The 18,326-nt window shown below is 37.8% G+C and overlaps 1 protein-coding gene across 1 annotated transcript in view; it reads right to left on the bottom strand.

The window, feature by feature from the left end:
- Positions 1–17,726, bottom strand: part of LOC131037523 (uncharacterized) — a 229,658-nt gene extending 211,932 nt beyond the window's left edge. Inside the window, exon 1 of the mRNA XM_057969681.2 lies at positions 17,249–17,726. Coding sequence (XP_057825664.2) covers positions 17,249–17,590 — 342 coding nt within the window. The 5' untranslated portion in view covers positions 17,591–17,726. The remainder of the gene's footprint in view (positions 1–17,248) is intronic.
- Between the last annotated feature and the right edge of the window lie 600 nt (positions 17,727–18,326).

Here is an 18,326-nt window from a genome sequence, read left to right as displayed (position 1 = left end):
AAAGGGCCCAAAATACAATAGAACCTGAAATTCATAATCCTACTCCTAACCTAGAAGAAGAACCTACTCCTGAGCTTCAGAGGGAGTATCTTGAGGAAACTATAAGTGAAACACAAGACCCACCTATAGATAATCGCAAGAAAAGACCACTATGGGCCACCAAAACTATAGCAGAAGCTCAGAAGTTCGCTGCTCCTTCAGGAACCTTCAGGGAAAGCAAGAGGCCTAATAAATTCATCAACTATGTTGCACTTATGAATGATCTCTCTAAAGCTTAACCTAACAATGTTTCAGATGCACTCAAACATCAAGTATGGATAGATGCCATGACTGAAGAATATCAGTCCATTATGAAGAATGATGTTTGGGAGATTGTTCCTAGGCCAACCAAGAAGTCTGTCGTGTCTTCTAAATGGTTGTTTAAAATCAAGCATGCTGCAGATGGCAGTATTGAAAAACACAAGGCCAGATTTGTAGCTAGAGGGTTCTCACAGAAGGAAGGAATAGATTACGAATAAACATTTGCACCTGTTGCCAGGTACACATCAGTAAGAGCTGTCCTAGCCATTGCAGCAGCAAAGGGGTGGAAGGTACATCAGATGGATGTTAAGACAGCATTCCTAAATGGTGAGATCATGGAAGAAGTCTACTTAGAGCAACCTGAAGGGTTTGAAATTCATGATGCAAAGTCTCATGTGTGTAGACTCAAGAAAGCTCTTTATGGGCTCAAACAGGCTCCCAGAGTTTGGTATGAAAGAATTGACACCTATCTCTCAAAGCTGGGTTTCTCTAAGAATGATGCAGATCTGTAATGTCCCCACCTTTTTAGCATCTCATTGGAGTTCTTAGCCTTTACATTCTCCGAAGGCTAAGTGGAGAAATAAGGAGAAATTGATTAAATTAATTTCTTATTAAGTCATTAAATAAAATAAAATTAAAAAAAAGGTGACTTTATATTTAATTAATTTAATTAAAAGTGACTTAAGTGATTTATTTAAATATTTTAATGTTATTATAAAGTTATAAAGTAACTTTATAATAATAAAGTCACTTTAATATTATAATGTGTGAATATGTCTTTAATCCCACATTGGCCAAGAAAGTGTTCGAGCTCTCATAAGAAAGAATAAGAAGGGACTTAAGAGCTCATTTTATATCATCCATCCAGAGAATTGATATTTGTTTGTTATGAACTTGGGAGAAGAAGCCAAGGGTTTCTGATTCAGTCAGCCATTGGAGAGCGACAATTCTTCAGTGTTGCAACCATTTGAGGTGGTGAAATATCCACTAAATTTGGCATTTCAGGAGAGCTTCATTCTGGAGTTCTATTTGGGCTTTAAAAAGAAGGGAAGACATCTAGGGTATGCAGATTTTCGAATATATATTAATTGCAGAACTATAGTTTCATTTGGCAGCCATTAAAAATCAGAATTGAAGCAATCATTTTAAAATACAATTGCTGCTACAGTACCCGCGCTACAGTAAACGCTACAGTACCGCCGTACGGACTGCTACAGTGCCGCATGAACAGTACCGCGTGAATAGTGCCGCCGTACGGATTGCTACAGTACCGCGTGAACAGTAATTTTTTCAAAAAAATTAAAATTTGCAGTTGGCAGATTTTTTTCAACTACTGGGACAGCAAAAATCAGGTTTTTATCTTACATTGTAATGAATTTGTTTTCCAGGCATATTGGCCATAAAACAGAACAAACATTCCCTTGATAGTTTCGTAAATTAATTCCAGCAGTAATATTATTGTTCCAGTATTATTTTAAGCATAGGAGTTTATTCCAGTATTGTTTCATTGCTCATTATTACCAAAAAAAACACAAAAAAATCTATAAACATTCAAAAACCAAAACAAATTCAAATCTATTGCATTCAAAAGAAACAGTCAGCAGAGGAGAGCCAAGTTGGGTTCTTACAAGATCCTAATCTCTACCTCAAAAGAAATAAAGGTGATATGTTAATATTAATTTTATATGTTGATGACTTATTAATTACAGGAGATGATCACCTAATAGATCAATGCAAGAAAGATCTATCCACAGAATTTGATATGAAAGACTTGGGGCTTCTTCATTACTTCCTAGGATTGGAAGTATGGCAGAATTCTAATAATATTGTACTGAACCAAGGGAAGTACACCTTGGACATATTGACAAGATTTGGAATGCTAAACTGCAGACCCATGACCTCTCCTATGGAAACCAACTTCCATAAACTTAAAGAAGCAGCAGCAGAATCAAGACCTACTGACCCCACTCAATACAGGCAGATGATTGGGTCCCTGATGTATCTAGTAAATACAAGGCCAAATATCTGCTATGTTGTTAATGCCTTAAGTCAATTCATGTGTGAACCTAAGGAGATACACCTGGTTGCAGTAAAGCATATAATGAGATATCTACAAGGTACCCTAAAGCTTGGTCTTAAATATGAAAAGATTGACATAGATCTACATGGATTTACAGATTCAGATTGGGCTGGCAGTGTGATTGATAGAAAGAGCACTTCAGGGTGTTGCTTCAGTTTAGGGTCAGCCATGATATCCTGGATCAGCAGAAAACAATCTTCAGTAGCTCAGAGTTCCACAGAGGCTGAATATATTGCAGTTTCAATGGCTACCCGAGAAGCAGTATGGCTAAGGAAATTGCTCGTGGGATTATTTGGAGAACCTATGAAACCTACAGTCATTCAGTGTGATAATCAAAGCTGTATAAAACTCTCTGTAAATCCAGTATTTCATGACAGGTCCAAACATATTGAGATTCCATATCACTATGTACGAGATATGGTTGACAGGAATGTGATAAAGTTAGAATATGTGTGTACACGAGATCAGAATGCAGATATTCTGACCAAACCACTTTCTAGAGTGAAGGTTGATCACTTCAGAAAGGGTTTAGGTATGATAGAAAGGTAATCTGCTTTGTAATCTATACTTACATATATTTAAGATGTTTAAGGTGTAAACTTCTTTGTCATGTTTGGACTATCTCTTGGCTTCTTGCCACCTGTGTTCATATCTAAGAGGTGACGATCTCTCCGATACTGAACACTTGTATGTAGACATCATAAGGTGACGATCTTATGATAGTCAAACCAGTAATCATGTTGGATCACTGGTAAGTCATGGATGTGCCATGACTATGTTGCGATACAACATTTGTACAAATGTTATTGCATTATCACAACTTGGATATGATGAGAAACTAACCTTTCTCATAGACTTATCCTTAAGTATTGCGTGTTAGGCAATACTGATATCATGTGTTAGGTGATATCTTGATGAATCTTACAGATCACATGTTTTGGTGATTTCTCACATGATCAGGTGATGATTCTCTTACTTTTATCACATGTTAAAATAATACTTTATGTCACATGCTCAAGTGATGTTCTTCTATTTTGTATCATATGTCTTGATGGTACTTCTCATGTATAAATGATTTTTGCTGACTGACATTATCTTAGTTATGAAAAGGAAATGTGATGCAGGTTGCCTTATCTATCTTCCAAAGCTAAGAGGGAGTGTTAATGCATGGTAGCTTATGCAAGATAAGATCTTCCTAACCTTCCTTGTTCTGTTATTTATCTACATGCTTCATGTCTGATTTATATTGCATATGATTATCGGGCTTAATTATATCGAGCATATTTGTTATCGGGTTTAATGAATACACCGCTTCATTTGGCATTAACATTGGTTAACAAATGCACCGGTTGGATTATATTCATCGTGCACTTTGAATCATCGGTGTTTATATGAACCGATATATTAAATTGATCAGTCATTATATTATGATATTACAATATGCTATCGGGGGTTTTTGAACCGATAATCAGCATTGTATTAATGGTATAATTGTAAAGGCACCGATCAATGGGTGCATTGATCGGTCATGCCTAAAAGGCATGACCGGTCAATACACCAATTGACCGGTTGCCTAAATGATATATATGCCAATTGAATTCATTTGGAGAAGAAATAGAAAATATTAAATGATCTCTCTCCTTCAGACCTGCAGATAAAAATCAGAATTATTAGACATTGACATAATTCCTCATATCCATATATAGCATTCATAGTTCATAACTTGTTCTTTAATTAAAATTGAAATAACTTTACAAAAATAACTACTTCGTGTACTAATTCGTTGAAAAGGTAATTGTAATGTCCCCTTTTGGGATATTCCTATATTTTGCCCTAGAACACCAATTGAGGTATGAATTATACTAGGGAAGAGCTAACTTGCCTCTTTGTGCCTCTATTTAGACCCTGCAACCAAGTTAGCTATCATTATCAAAGATGAAGAAATGTATAACCAGCAATATAATAGAGACCTAATCATCATTACATAATGTGCATGTGGGATTCAATAATACTTCCCCTATAACCTATCCCCATCATGGAGTCCCTTAGAACATCATATAAGGTGCCTCAAGCTTACTTTTTTTTCCATCAAGCCCAAGAGCGCATAATGAAACCTACCATTTGGCCTCCTAGGCCCATTCGGGATTGCTCTACTTGAATAGAACCTTGTGCTACTTGCATCCCTCAAATGAATTCTATTCTACCTCCCATTGGATGAAGTATTAGAGAGTCCTATATATGTAATCTATTATGCATAAATATCCTGATGGCAAGATTAGCAACATATAAATATATATCAGCAATAATATGTTAAATGCTTATATTTCTATATCCTATCAAATGGAAGACGAGATAACAAGTCAGCGAGATCAAAATTCCCTGCATTATGCATCATACCAAATACTTAAACAGTATATAAGTCTGCTGTCTAGTTTTATTAATTCTGAGGCTACTTGCTTCCTCTTGATTGACTGCTCTTCTTCTTCTATTTCATGCCCCTCATATAATGCCTTCCTTCATCTTAAATATCCTTCTATCTTGCTGGGGGGGTTGTGTCCCTTAGATGTTACCCTTTTCTCTTTAAAGAATGGTGTCTCTTCCACCTGCCCCTTAACTAAGGTGGCATCTCCTCTATGGTGTCCATTGCCTTTGGTTGACTAAACCGCTGCTTGTTAACTTAATGACCTTCTTCCTCTGACCTGCAGCTGCATACCTTATTGAAACACACTATCGCTGCCTTAAATCAGATATTATCTGCCTTTGTTTATTCCTAATCCACGCCCTCCTTGTTCTAACCTAAGTGCTGTTTTACTTATACCAATCTGCTGCTCCTGAATATATCATTTTGGGCACCAATAGTAAAGTCGGCCTCAAGTTGGCCTGGTCATGGTAGATGGTGAAGATGGCCGACTAGGATTTGGCAATTTATTACGTGTATTCTGCTTCTGCATGTTTTACCCTAGTCAGCCCTTGATCCTTTTGTCTTGAATGATTTTAATTTGTCTTTATTTTGAGTCAGCCCTCCTTTTGGGGCTGTGAATTGAGGTATAAAGCCCTAATATCAGGCGGGGCATGACAATAATCAAGTGTTTTAATAGTTGGAAGCCTAGTTAAGGGGACCTTTGCACATGAGATGTTATTATTATTTCAAATAAGGCCATTTTGAGGGAAAAGAAATTATTTTAATTTTAAATTGCAAATTCCCTCCACAAAGCTATAAATGGAGGTGTTGGGGCTCATATTTTCATATATTGAAGATTTGATACGGATATCCTGTCAAATTGAACCTGTGTGTAATATCTTTTGAGGACGAAAACCCTCATTTGATTTCTAGTTTTGGATTTGGAAAACAATCCCTAGCTAGAGTTAGTGTGATTTCATTCAAGAATCACCATCGTGCTTCAAATCAGAGTACCAAATTTGTCTTGCAGATTTCAAAATCATTTGTTGAGATTTTGCAGAGTTTGTTGATATTCTTTGAAGACTATTTGAGGAGTTTCTTTGTTGGCCATACACCTCATGTTGGCCACGCCATTCCTTGCTAGAAGTTTTGTGGGTAAAATTTCTGAGTTAGGTTTTTTATGTGTTGTTAGGGACACCATTATTGTTCACATTTGCAGGCAGTACAGTTGTTTTGGTGCAGATTTAAGTTGTTGGAGGCCGAACCATGACCCTATTGCTGGTCAAGTATGCTAGCTAGGCGTGGGAATTTCCAAGTTGAGTTGCTGCCCTTTTTAGGGTATTTCTTATGGGTTGCAGGCACCTAAATCCTCGGAGGATAGTTGCACATGTTTTGGGTTGAACATTTGATGTTGGCATGATTACAGGAGACCATACATGAAATAAAAATTAAAGTATAAGTTTGTGTATTTCCTTTCTTATACTTAAAGCTACATTTCATGTATAATGTCGGGATGTTTGTGATGGATTTTAGATCTTTAGGAGTTAAAATGCAAACTCTAGTTTTGAAGGATCTTATCAGTATTCAAATTTAGTTGAATTTCAGTGATCAGCAGTTTTCAATGTGCTCTCAGTGTGTGTCCAGTTTGTTATGACCTCATTTACAATGATTTTGGAGTGTGTTTCATGAAGTTTGAAGTAATCTTTAAGTAGAAAGCGTGTGTTGGACAAGATTTGAGTTTTTTGAGGTGATTGTTTGCTGTTCAGACCTGTAGCAGCATGACATCAAAGCACTTTCAGACTATTCCAGTGTTCTACACCTTCCATACAAGATATCACATTGTTATTTCAAATGCTGGGTTGTTGGGTATTGGTTATTTGGCACTTTGAGGAGGTGTTGCAGCAATTGCTTACAGTACTTATATCAACAATACTTTTCTTTATCAGCAATTCCGTAACAGCAGTTTGTTATATCGGCAGTTAACCAGTGATATTATTGCATATGAGCTAACATTGTAATGCTTTGGATGATCATACTGCTGAAATCTATTTCTTTCATGCATATCACATTGTAAAATTGGATGGTTCACCACCAGTTCTAATTGCATTTCATGATCCACCATTTTGGTGTTGATACAACCTGTTTTGGCATAGAACAAGTTGGTATAATGACCATTCTGGTCTGAGTCAAGCTTAGACATTCTGCCAATGGCTTTGATCGTATTCATGCAGTCTGCCAAAAAGGTGTAGATAAGATCGGCTTTGCTGCCTACATGCTTTGGACAGCTTGCCACCAGTACTTTGTAATTGAACCCATTAGATAGCTATGTGTTTGGAAGCACTGTATGCTCTCACCTTGCCCACTCTGGGATCAGGGTGACCAGAAAGTGTGGAAGACATTGCATTGTAATCTCAATTTCAGTTGAGCAATTTTCAAAAAAAATTGAAGGTGGTTATCACAACCCCTGTAATGTCCCCACTTTGAAATAGAATTTAATGGTAAATAATAATAATAAAATTATAATGCAAAAGAATAAAAATTAAATTAAAATTAAAATCTAAACGAACATAATTTAATATAATTAAAATTTTAATTAAGTTAATGAATGGTTAAAAGACATGGAATGAAAAGTCGTGACTTCCTCAAATATGAGATATAAAAGGGAGAAGAGAACCTCATTTGAGAGGGGGGAAAATTAGAGAATCAGAAGTGGGGATCTGATTTAGATAAGAAGTGCAGATCTGATCATGAAAGGTTGTGTCTCTTTCAAAGGGCAGATATAATGAAGAGTTGCACTCTTTCAAAGGGGGCTAATGGTGGAAAGGGTGTGTCTCTTGCCAAAAGGCATACATGATGAAGAGGTGTGACTTTCCCTTCACATTGAGAGATATAAAGGAAAGGAATCAAAGCATCCAGTGACATCACCATCAATCAAATCAGATCAGAACTGATTTAGAAAAGAGAATAAAAAAGAAGAAGGGCTATCTTCAGGAAAATATATCAGGTACAGCAAATACAAAAAGATTGAATCTGTTCACCATGGACACGTAAGGGAAGCATTTCCCTGATTTAATAGAAGGCACAGCACACTTTCAGTATCTACATTATTAGTAACAGTAATAATAATATCACAAATGCTGCTAATATTACGTGTATGTTTGTAATGAAATATTATTGTTCTGAAAGTTTATGTATACTGGGCAGATATGTTTGATTGCTTACTGTCTGTGAATATATATTGTGTAATTTCATTTAAGATGAATGCTGTTCAGTAAAGAGTTTTAGGAACTGTCTAATATCCATCTTGGTGAGAGTATGGAGAGGGTTTCCAGTGGTAGCGAGGGGCTTTCATGTGGTCATAGGACCCATGAAGTCAAGGAGCCAGTTACTTTCTCCATACCAGTCTTGCTAAGTTGGAAAGAATCTGAATGTTTAAAGGTATAAAGACTGGAAGGATAGCAAACCGGGCAACCAAATCTAGCAAGGAGGTTAGAAGCAACCATCCCTTGGTCTTGGTAGACAACGGACCCAAGTTGTCCCTCCAGGCCTCTTATACTTTCTCTCTGACTGTATATTAAATAGAATAGAGTGTGCTGATCAGAACTAAATATGTTTGTAGGTGTGTATGCTTCCTTGTGGTTTCAGGTTCTCTCCAATCAAGTAACCTACCCTTCCGGAATAAGGTAAGTTTTGAGTCTTGCTTTGATTTTTCCAAATGTTATGAATTGAATGTTAGTGATTAATTGAATGATATAGTAATCTTTGGTTCAGAAATTCACAACAATAAGTTTAATCGGAGCTTGTCTCCTAAATTGAATAAGTTGTTTTTAAATTAAAAGTGTATTAAGTAGACAATTATTGTTAAACAAGCTCTCTACTGGTAGGGGACATTACAACCCCTAACTTGATTAATAAAAGAAAAAAGATGGTTGGTGGCATGGTTGTAGTGTAGAGAAGAAGAAAGGTTGCAAATTGATGGTTTTGAGTGTCTTGTAACAGACCAAGATCTATAGTGAATGTAATTTTTCTAGGTTTCATCTCCAAAGTAGAATGTGCTTTGGTAATCCTCAAGGAATGTGTTTAATGTGCAGTTTGTAGCTAATAGGATGTTTCCTTGAACATTGTGTACTATTTTGATGGTCTCGTCTATCTTTCTGATAAAATTTATTTGTCTGAATGTTATATTTGAATAGTTTGTTGACCAGAAGACTGTAAAACTCTGTGCAAAGCCTTTATAAGGCATTTTATCAAAGCAGTATATGAAGTTTATGTGTTTGTTTATGGATTACTAAGATGTGTTTAACTAGTTACACTAAATTTTTATTTGCTTTTCAATTTGCATGCATAGAACCTGGATTATGCATGGGATTGTGAAGCAATAGTCCTTATTGTCACCTTCATTGGGTGTCTTTTCTACTATTACATTCATGTTATTCTTGGGTTGTGGAACTGTTGTGACCATTTCACACATCGCCCCATTAAAATGGGGACCCTCTCTTTTTGCTCGGTTTTGCCTGTTTCTCTCTCTGCTTTTAGGGTTGTCAGTCGTCTGGACTTAGGGTTAGGCCTTAGGGTTTCCGTTTTGATGATTTTGAGCCAGAGTCCAGTCCAATTTTGAGACTTGTTGAGCATCCTCGCGTAGATGCAATTTTTGAAATAAGATAAATTCGTCAGAGGTTGAGTAAGTTGGTCTAAGGTTCAGTCGGAAATTTGAATGTAAGCCCAAATTTTGCCTAAGTGTTGATGATGGAATTATGGAATTTTGTCTGATTGAATGATTTTGACCAAATTTTGAAAATTTTGATAATTGATTCCGGGCATTGGAAAAGTCTTATTGTTGCCTTGTCAAGTGATTAAAACTCTAAAATCATGATATTTTGGCCTAGGGAAGCAAAATCGCTCTTGTCCCTCAGCCAGGGACCAGGGCGAAAGTGATATTTTATGCATCCTGGTTATTAATTTGTTTCATTTGTCTTCTGCAGGGTCGCCAGGAGATGCGTTTGAACGCGAATTGAAACCTTTGAAGATTTTGAGATTTGAAAATAGCGAATTTTTGGAGTTTTAGGACAAATCGCTCCTGTCCCTCACTGAAGGACCGGAGCTTGTTTCTCAAAATTTTACTGTCCTTGCAGGATCAAGATGAATTTTGGATTGGAAGAGATAAAGGGAGGCATGTTCTTTCCAGTGAATATAATTTGAGGAAATTTGCAAACATGGAAATGTGCCAGGAGCAAAAATCGCTCCTGTCCCTCACTGAAGGACCGAAGCTTAAAATCCAACATTGCCTTGTCCTTGCAAGATTTGAACGATTTCGCGATTTGAGGAGAACCAAGGAGATACATCTTATCAGTTGAATATAACTTGAAAATGTCATCATGAGGAAAATGGACCATAGAAGCAAAATCGCTCCTGTCCCTCTCCCAGGGACCAGGGCGAATTTTAGTGGTAGCTCCTGTCCCTCTCTCAGGGACCAGAGCGAATTTCCTTATAAGGCAAGATTTGGGCAAAGATCAAGTAAGTTTTAACTTTGAGGCAAGCAAAGGAGGCGTAACGAACCCGTTGAAGATAATTTGAAGATTGTAAAACGCCAAGTGAAGCCTATGTTGTCCTAGGCGCTCCTGTCCCCCAGCCAGGGACCAGAGCGATTTCTTCCTTAGATCAATTTCTCACCAAGTTGAAACAAATCCCATGCCAAAAGTGAATAAAAGGGAGCATGACGAGTCCGTTGAAGATATTTTTAAACATTGGCAAAGTGTGATTGAGCTTACAAATGCAAATTCGCTCCTGTCGCTCAGCCAGGGACCAGGGCGAAATATTAGTTATGTTGCCTTCCTTATAAGTTTAAAATCACCCCAGACCAAGGTACGAGGAGGCAATGATGTTTTGAAGGTGCTTCAAGAGAAACGAAGTTGCAAAGATCGCCAAATATGATGAAATGCCTAAGTTCGCTCCTGTCCCTCTCCCAGGGACCAGAGCGAAATCTCTAGGTGTGCTTAAATTTTGAATATCAATCCCATTTCATACGTTCAAGAAGGATCAAAGGACCTCATTTTACACTGTGAAGGCAAATGCGAGTTGATAGGAACAAGAATGAGCCCAAGACACCAAAGATCGCTCCTGTCCTTCAGGCAAGGACCAGGGCGATATTCACTAAGTTGGCCATTTCTCTCAAAAACTACGTCAAGGCAAGGTCAAATCAAAGTTACACAGGGTCAAAATGTCTTTGAGAGAATGATAAAGAAGGAAGTTAACGTCAAAAGGTGATCAACTTGAGCAAAGAAGCAAGATCGCTCCTGTCCTTCAGTCAAGGACCAGGGCGATATTCACAAAATCACTCATTCTTTCAAAAGATCACCTCAAGTCAAAATCACACAAGGTTGAAAACGTCATTTGAAAGGTAACAAACAAGGAGTGAATATTTAAAAATCGCAAATTTGAGCTAGAAAATGAAGTTCGCTCCTGTCCCTCAGCCAAGGACCAGAGCGATATGGTTTGTACCCTTACCTCTCTCATGTTTTGGCGCCAATGAAGTTTGAATTATATTAAATGCTAGGAAATCGATAAAATTTGAAATATCCAATTACAATTAGCATTTAAAAATTGCGCAAAACATTTAATTAATTATTTTTGCCTTTAAAAGATCGAATTAATTAATTACGAAGGCATTTTCAATTAATTATTAATTTTAAATAAAAATAAATTGGTGCGCTTGGATTATATTTTCTAGAAGTCGGCCTTAATTTTTAATTAAAATTTGTTTTAATTGCCTTATTTTACAAAGTTGGCCTAGAGGGGATTGAGGAGGTGAGCGCCTATAAAAGGAGGAGTGGTTTATTGCATTTTAAAAACATCACTCAATCATCCTTTGCATGCGAAATATCAAGAAGACAAGGTGCGAATTTCATCAAGGTGGTGCGAAACATCATAAAAGGGAGTGCGAACTTAGGTTGGAGTTGAGCGAACTTGCCATCATCACGTTGAAGACCCCTAAGGTTGGCGAAGTTACTAAGGAAGGTGTTCGCTTAAGGAAGATCACGTTGAAATCTTCAAAACTCCAATTTTTGTCTAGACAAATCGCCTTATTTTGCATTTTTAGAGTTAGCTCGCAAGAGAGGTATGGCAAAGATCCCTTGTCTTAATTTTGAATTTTGATCGTCATAGTTTAAATTTTGAATTTTGAAATTTTGAAATTCCATTAGCTTAATCGTTTTTAGGAAATGATAACTTAAAGACTTATCATGAAGTTTCCTAAATTTAATCTCTAATCTATAAATATACATTGCAAAATCTATTACTTATTATGAAATGTTATGTAGGTGTTACGATGGCGACCCCGAAGGCGGGAGCATCCACCAGTCGTCCAGCTCTCATGAAGGAAGATCAAAAGAATGAAGAACTGGAGACCAAGATCGTGTCTAAGTGGAGCAACATTGGAGATACCAACTTGGGCAACTTCAGTACGAAGAAGTTTCGAGAGGTCCCTTACATTGGCAAGCCATCACCTGTCGCCAGGAGGATAATTGAAAGTGGCATCATTAAGGCGGCCGGCTTGCCTCCAGCAATCCAGTGCCATGAGTTGATGATCGAGTGTGCTCGCCATTATGATCCACAGTCCAGATCGATCGTGTCTAAGGAGGGAAACACTTTGGCTTACCTTTCAGAGGAGGCTATAAGTGAGGCTTTTCATCTGCCAGAGCACAGAGATATGATCTACAAAAGCATAGAAGGAGCCAGGTCCATGTACGAAGATGATCCAGACACTTGCCTAAGCATCATCAATAAGAACTGGTTACTCAAGAGTCGTCCTCGCCTGAGCAAGATTCCGAATACACCACATAGGATCGATTTCCAGGAGGAGTACAGAGATTTGATAACACTGCTCAACCGAGTCACAGGAGCCCCTCAAGCCTTCTATTTTGAGAAGTGGATGTTCTACTTCATCCAAGTGATAGTTCAGGGAAAAGGAACAATTCATTGGGCTAGAATGATTAGCCATTGCTTGGATGTGCAGTTAAGGAGACTGAAGGCTACCAAATCCTTCCACATGAGTTCATACGTCATATATGCCTTGGTCAGGAGCTTTGAGTACGCAGGACTACCTCACAGAGGAGTGATTGGAAGAGGACTTGGTGAGGTCAGAGTTTGTGATTCCTATGTCCACTTGCATCATCCGCCAGGAAGTAACTACAAGTTAGTTAATGATACCTTCACGATGAACATCACCAGGACGTTGCAAGGCGGGATTCACAATAGACTATCACAGGATGCACAAGAGCTAGTAAAGAGGTACGGTGCTTGGTTTATCCAATTCCCGAAATTTACATATATTAGAGTTCATGGATGTCCTTCACCTCCATACATGTTGCCGAGATATCCGACAGACAGAATTGTGTTACTTGAGGTAACAAGACAATTGGCAGCTTATGCGAAGGCATTCAGACACAGACATGGGAATGGAGTTCCTGTACCTATCATATTAGGCAATTCAGTTGAGGTATGTCCTAATGCTCTAGCCATGGATGATGCAGAGAAGGAGTTAGCTTTATATTCATTTTCATTCTTTGCTTTGAGAGAGAGTTTTGATCCTTATGGGCATATAGAGGAGACAGTCGGAAGAAAATATAAGCATGAGTTTCAGATAGAGGACTTTATGATGAATCTCTCAGATGATCTTGAAGTGAAAAGAAAGATGCATTCCAGACTACCTTTGGACTTCATCAGGAAATGCAGAATTTACAGAGTGGCCGACCAAGCTCAGGACAGTGGCAGACATCTCCAATCATCTTATGATCGGGAAAGCAAATCAGTGAGGCTAGATTGGAATGAACCCGAGATTGTGGATCTAGATGCTTTGATGGCTCCAATTTTGTCTTGTACTCGCAGATGGGTTGATGTGCAGCATCAGAAGTTGAGAGAACAAGGCATATCCATGACTTTTACTTTGGAAGAAAAACCAGCTGAAGGTGGAGCAAGTGTAAGTGAAGGTAATCTTAATACCAAGAGCGCAAGTGAAGGCAACCTCCGAAGTGTAAGTGAAGGCAATCCCCATCCTAGAGGCTCAAAGAGAAAAGAGAGGCCTGAGAAAAGAGAATCCTCCAAGAAGAAGCAAGAAGCCAACCGAGATCGTTCATCCGGCACATCTTCTCGACAAGAGAAGAGGACACTTGAAATGGAGGAGTCTATGGAATCAATGGTACAGAACGATAAACAAGAAGAAGGACAGGCAACTCAACGCTCATCAAACCAATCTCTCCAAGTCAATGAGCTACATTAAGACAAGAATGATAACGAAGTGACATCTCCTCTCAGAGAAGAAGAAACATTGCTTAAGGAGATACAAGTTAGAGAAACAAGATCCGCCATTCCAGATTGGTTAAAGGAGAGACTGACAAGGGTGATTGTAATTGAGGACGAAGATAATGTGATTGATTTGGAGAGCCTTGTTGGACATTCCCAGGAAGTGACGGAGAAGAGGAAGGCTACTAAGATGTCCAAGATGATTAGAGATGAGACTGGATCCAGAATATTGCAGATAGCTACACCGGCCGTGGACAAGTATGAAGGTGAGATCCTTGCAGAAGAATATGATGTAGAGACATTTGAGCTTGGTCCACTCACAGTCGAGCAGACACTAGATGATGCCACCGATTCATTTGAAGCATTGAAAGACAAGCTTAGGGAAGAAATGGAAAAAAATAGAAAGCTTGAGAGAGAGAGAGGTGCATGGAGGACATATTTCAACCATCTCAATCAGCCTTTGGGACGTCAGGATCCAGCAAGATCACCCGTACAGGCACTTCCCCTTCAATCGATTGGTGAGGCAGAGAGAGTCAGAAGTTTGGTCCAGCTTGTGAGCTCTTGGATTGACAAGTCTCATACAGTTGCTATGGAATTTGCAACAAGGATGATGCAGACTATTCACCGAGCTATCCAGGTTCTTGAGATCATCCACAATTTGATGATAACGGTAGCCGCCTTTGCCCATACTAAAGATGTTATCATTCCTGTCCTGCAAGTAATCAGACAAACATCGAGAAAAGTCCTAGCACAAGAAAAGATAGTGGATGGTGGACCTCATAGTTTACTTCAGTGGTCGACTTTACTCCAGATGAAGGAAGTTCTCTTTGGAGACATTAGTACTAGATGCAATCATGTTGAGGAGGTTATCCACCCGATCCAGGACAGAGTGTTTGAGGTACTACGTACTATTCTTGGCAGGAGGATCGAAGTTGAGACAAATGTGGATTTGCAAGAATTGGAGGAAAGAGTTAAGGTCATCTTTTGCAAAGATGAAAATGTTATTACAGATGAGCAACGGGACCAGATGTTTGCCACCATGCTCCTGATTGAGAAGACCAAAGAACTTGAACCTGAATGGCACGCTGCTCTTCTCAAGGCTTTCGATCAGGTCATCCACTTGGAAGAACGAATGAGGAATCTTCTCGAGATTCCAATTGCTGAGATCAAAGGAATCGTATCCAGATTCATTGCATATGCTAAGAAGGAGCATTGGAAAGGGAATAAGATTCTAGAAGAAAGGTTGTTATAGATGACATGGCACCTTAATTGTCATTGGTCTATGTCTCCTAGATTTTTGTGCCAAAATTTAATATTTGGCTATGCATTTAATATTGTTCAGTAAAAAGGGGACTATTTGTAATAAACCCTAATTAGAGTTTAGGTGTCATAATCTTGGCCATTGATCTTCTTTTTGATCTGGACCGTTCATTGTAATTGAGGATGCTATATATACCCTCATTTCTTTTCATTTTGATATATAGATAGATAGAGAGAAAAAAAACTAGAAATTAGTGATTAGAGATTAGCAATTTGATAGAAGCAAGTATTTTGTAGCAAGATTGAGCTTTGAAGAAGGAATTTCAAGCAATTGTTGTTCATGATGGCTTTGAGATCAATAAAATATTGAAGTTATGGTGTTTTATTGCAATTCTTGTGGTTATCTTCATGGTTGTTCATTTTCTTGAATCATTCTCAATCAAAGTAGTGTGTTAATTTGAAGGACAAAGTGTTAGACTTGATCTTTGGTAGGATTCACTTTCCAAACCACTAGCTTCTTGCTGATTGTAGGAACGCCTTGCGTGGTCGACTGGAGATACTTGAATCGCTTAAACCTTCAATCATTGTTGTATCTTGGATATGTACCTTCGTGGTAGTGTCCTTGATCCTTGATGTATTGAAAAATCATTTGTTACCTTAGAAGATCGCATCAATTTCAATTGAGTTGTTAATTTATGGCAATATTGAAGTTGGTAGAATCTCGCCAAGTCTCGTCCACATTGAGTCATTCTTAGGATTAGATTAGACTTTATCTCTTGCAAGCCCTACTCTTTTGATCTTTTTTTGAGAACTTGTTAGTATTAGGAGATCCTGTTCCTGCAGTTCGGATTTGACGTAAGACCCCTTGATGAAACAGCAATCACAACGACCACTGGTGCTTATCCACACGTAGAGACCCTACTAAAAAGAACATTGAAGTCACCCTAACTGATCCTTCTTGCGATATCTTCAGCAGTTAGAGATTTTATTCAAGAGAGGATAAGGTACCCTTGGGTATTTTATTCTGTGTATGATTGTGTACAAAATACACGTCAACGGGAACCTATACTCTGCTGCCACTATAGGATAAAGGCACCTATCTGCTACATGTTCAATCTTCCATCACACCACCATACTTATTGAACAAAAACAAAAATCTTTAATAAACATAACGTTGTTCTTTCTGCCTCTATGTATGAAGTGAGTTTTGAGATTGAATATCTTAAGGGTTTAAGAAGGATACGTCTTTAATCTCTTCATGGTTAGCATCTATGCATATAGAGATGTGAAATCCTTGTTTACGATAGACCAGCAATAGGTGCTTAGTGACACTCAAATTGGAGTTTCTTTTGCATTGGACATGATTTCTCCCAAGATATATTTTATCGAGGTCTCTTTTTAATTATATTAAAACATATACCTCAGATAATACAACCCCCTAAGTTTAGCAGAGATTGAAGCAGAAGAAAATATTTCCCACCCTTATCAATTGGTCTATTGTTGTACCTACCTGACCATAAGTCATAAACTATTTATCCTAAATTCAACACCCCTGACACTTGGTATAGTTTGTCTTTAAGGATCCAGGAACCAACGACTTTATACACCATCAGGTTCTTCTAGTCCATAAGTCATAAACTGTTTATCCTAAATTCAACACCCCTGACACTTGGTATAGTTTGTCTTTAAGGATCCAGTAACCAAAAACTTTATACACCATCAGCTTCTTCTAGTCTATTATCCAGATTGAAGGTTTTAAGCAAAATGACTGCATATTAAGTTATCTCATTAAATCACTCCTGTATCATTCTTATGTTTTCCAATGCATTGGCATTACCTCCCTACAAAGTTGAGTAACTCCAATCAAATAACTGAGAAAATAATGTTGAATGGAGCAATATATTATTTACCGTATCAAAAACAGTAGAGCGAATTCCCCTATCTTCGAGCGTGAGGGCGCAAATGAGACCGGACATTCCCCCTCCGAGGATAGCCACGTGTGGGTCAGTGCTCACGGGAGTGGTGAATTTAACCTGCTCTTGCATAAGCGACTTGCGAATTCTGCTACTTCTGGAAGAGCTGTTTGTCTTCTGCTTTCGATTCCCCTGCCCCCCACTACTCAAGTTTTTCTTCACGTATTTAGGTTCATTTTTATTTGAGTTGTTATCTGGTTTAGATGCATTACTGGAACATCTGCCGGCCATTCTACCAGACAGACTAATTGCACAATTCATTCTCTCTGTGAGCATCATTCCGCCAAATACGAACAGCCTTATCCGCTACTTGATTCAAATAATCTGAGCATAATGCCAGTGTGTACGCATCCAAGTTTCAAGCTATAATAAAACATTGGCGTCCATTCTCGACTTGAAGTTTAACATAAAGGCAAAAAATAATAAAAAATGGTTTTCTTTAAGGTTTGTAGTGATCAAAGCTCTTCGCTTAACCGCCCGAGGGTCTTAGGACTAGAACATATGTATTCAAATTATAGTTAACACGTTGAAAATAATTTATTTATTTTTTTAATGTCAATCAATAAAAGAAAAAGAAAAAAAATAATAATTGTGAGTAGTACATTGAGAATTTTTTAATCATTGTAATTAAATTTTAATAAGGCTAAAAGATTATATTTAATATAATTTAAGATTTAATGGAGTTTTGTATTAGATATGTTTTTTATTTAGTTACTAAATAAATAGGTTATGTAGTTTGTATTAATGTTTAGAAGGATTTTTCTTTCATGGGGTTGAATGTGTTCATCCATCAATCAATAAATGTGGGGTGTGGCTTGGACCCCTTCAAAGGAGGGGTGGTTAAAAGTTAATTTTGATATGGTTGCTTATAGTAATCCAAGTCCACTAGGTGTAGGGTTTGTGGTGAGAGATTAGGAAGGAATAATTTTAGCACTCAATTCTACAAAAATATTGCACAGAACCAATAATGAGGCAAAGATGTAGGTGACATGGCTCGCCTTTAAAACATAAGCAT

The sequence above is a fragment of the Cryptomeria japonica genome, chromosome 6 (assembly GCF_030272615.1).
Source record: "Cryptomeria japonica chromosome 6, Sugi_1.0, whole genome shotgun sequence".
In the NCBI taxonomy this organism is placed as follows: domain Eukaryota; kingdom Viridiplantae; phylum Streptophyta; class Pinopsida; order Cupressales; family Cupressaceae; genus Cryptomeria; species Cryptomeria japonica.
Note: the sequence above shows the minus strand (reverse complement) of the source record. Positions and strands in the feature narration are given on the sequence as shown.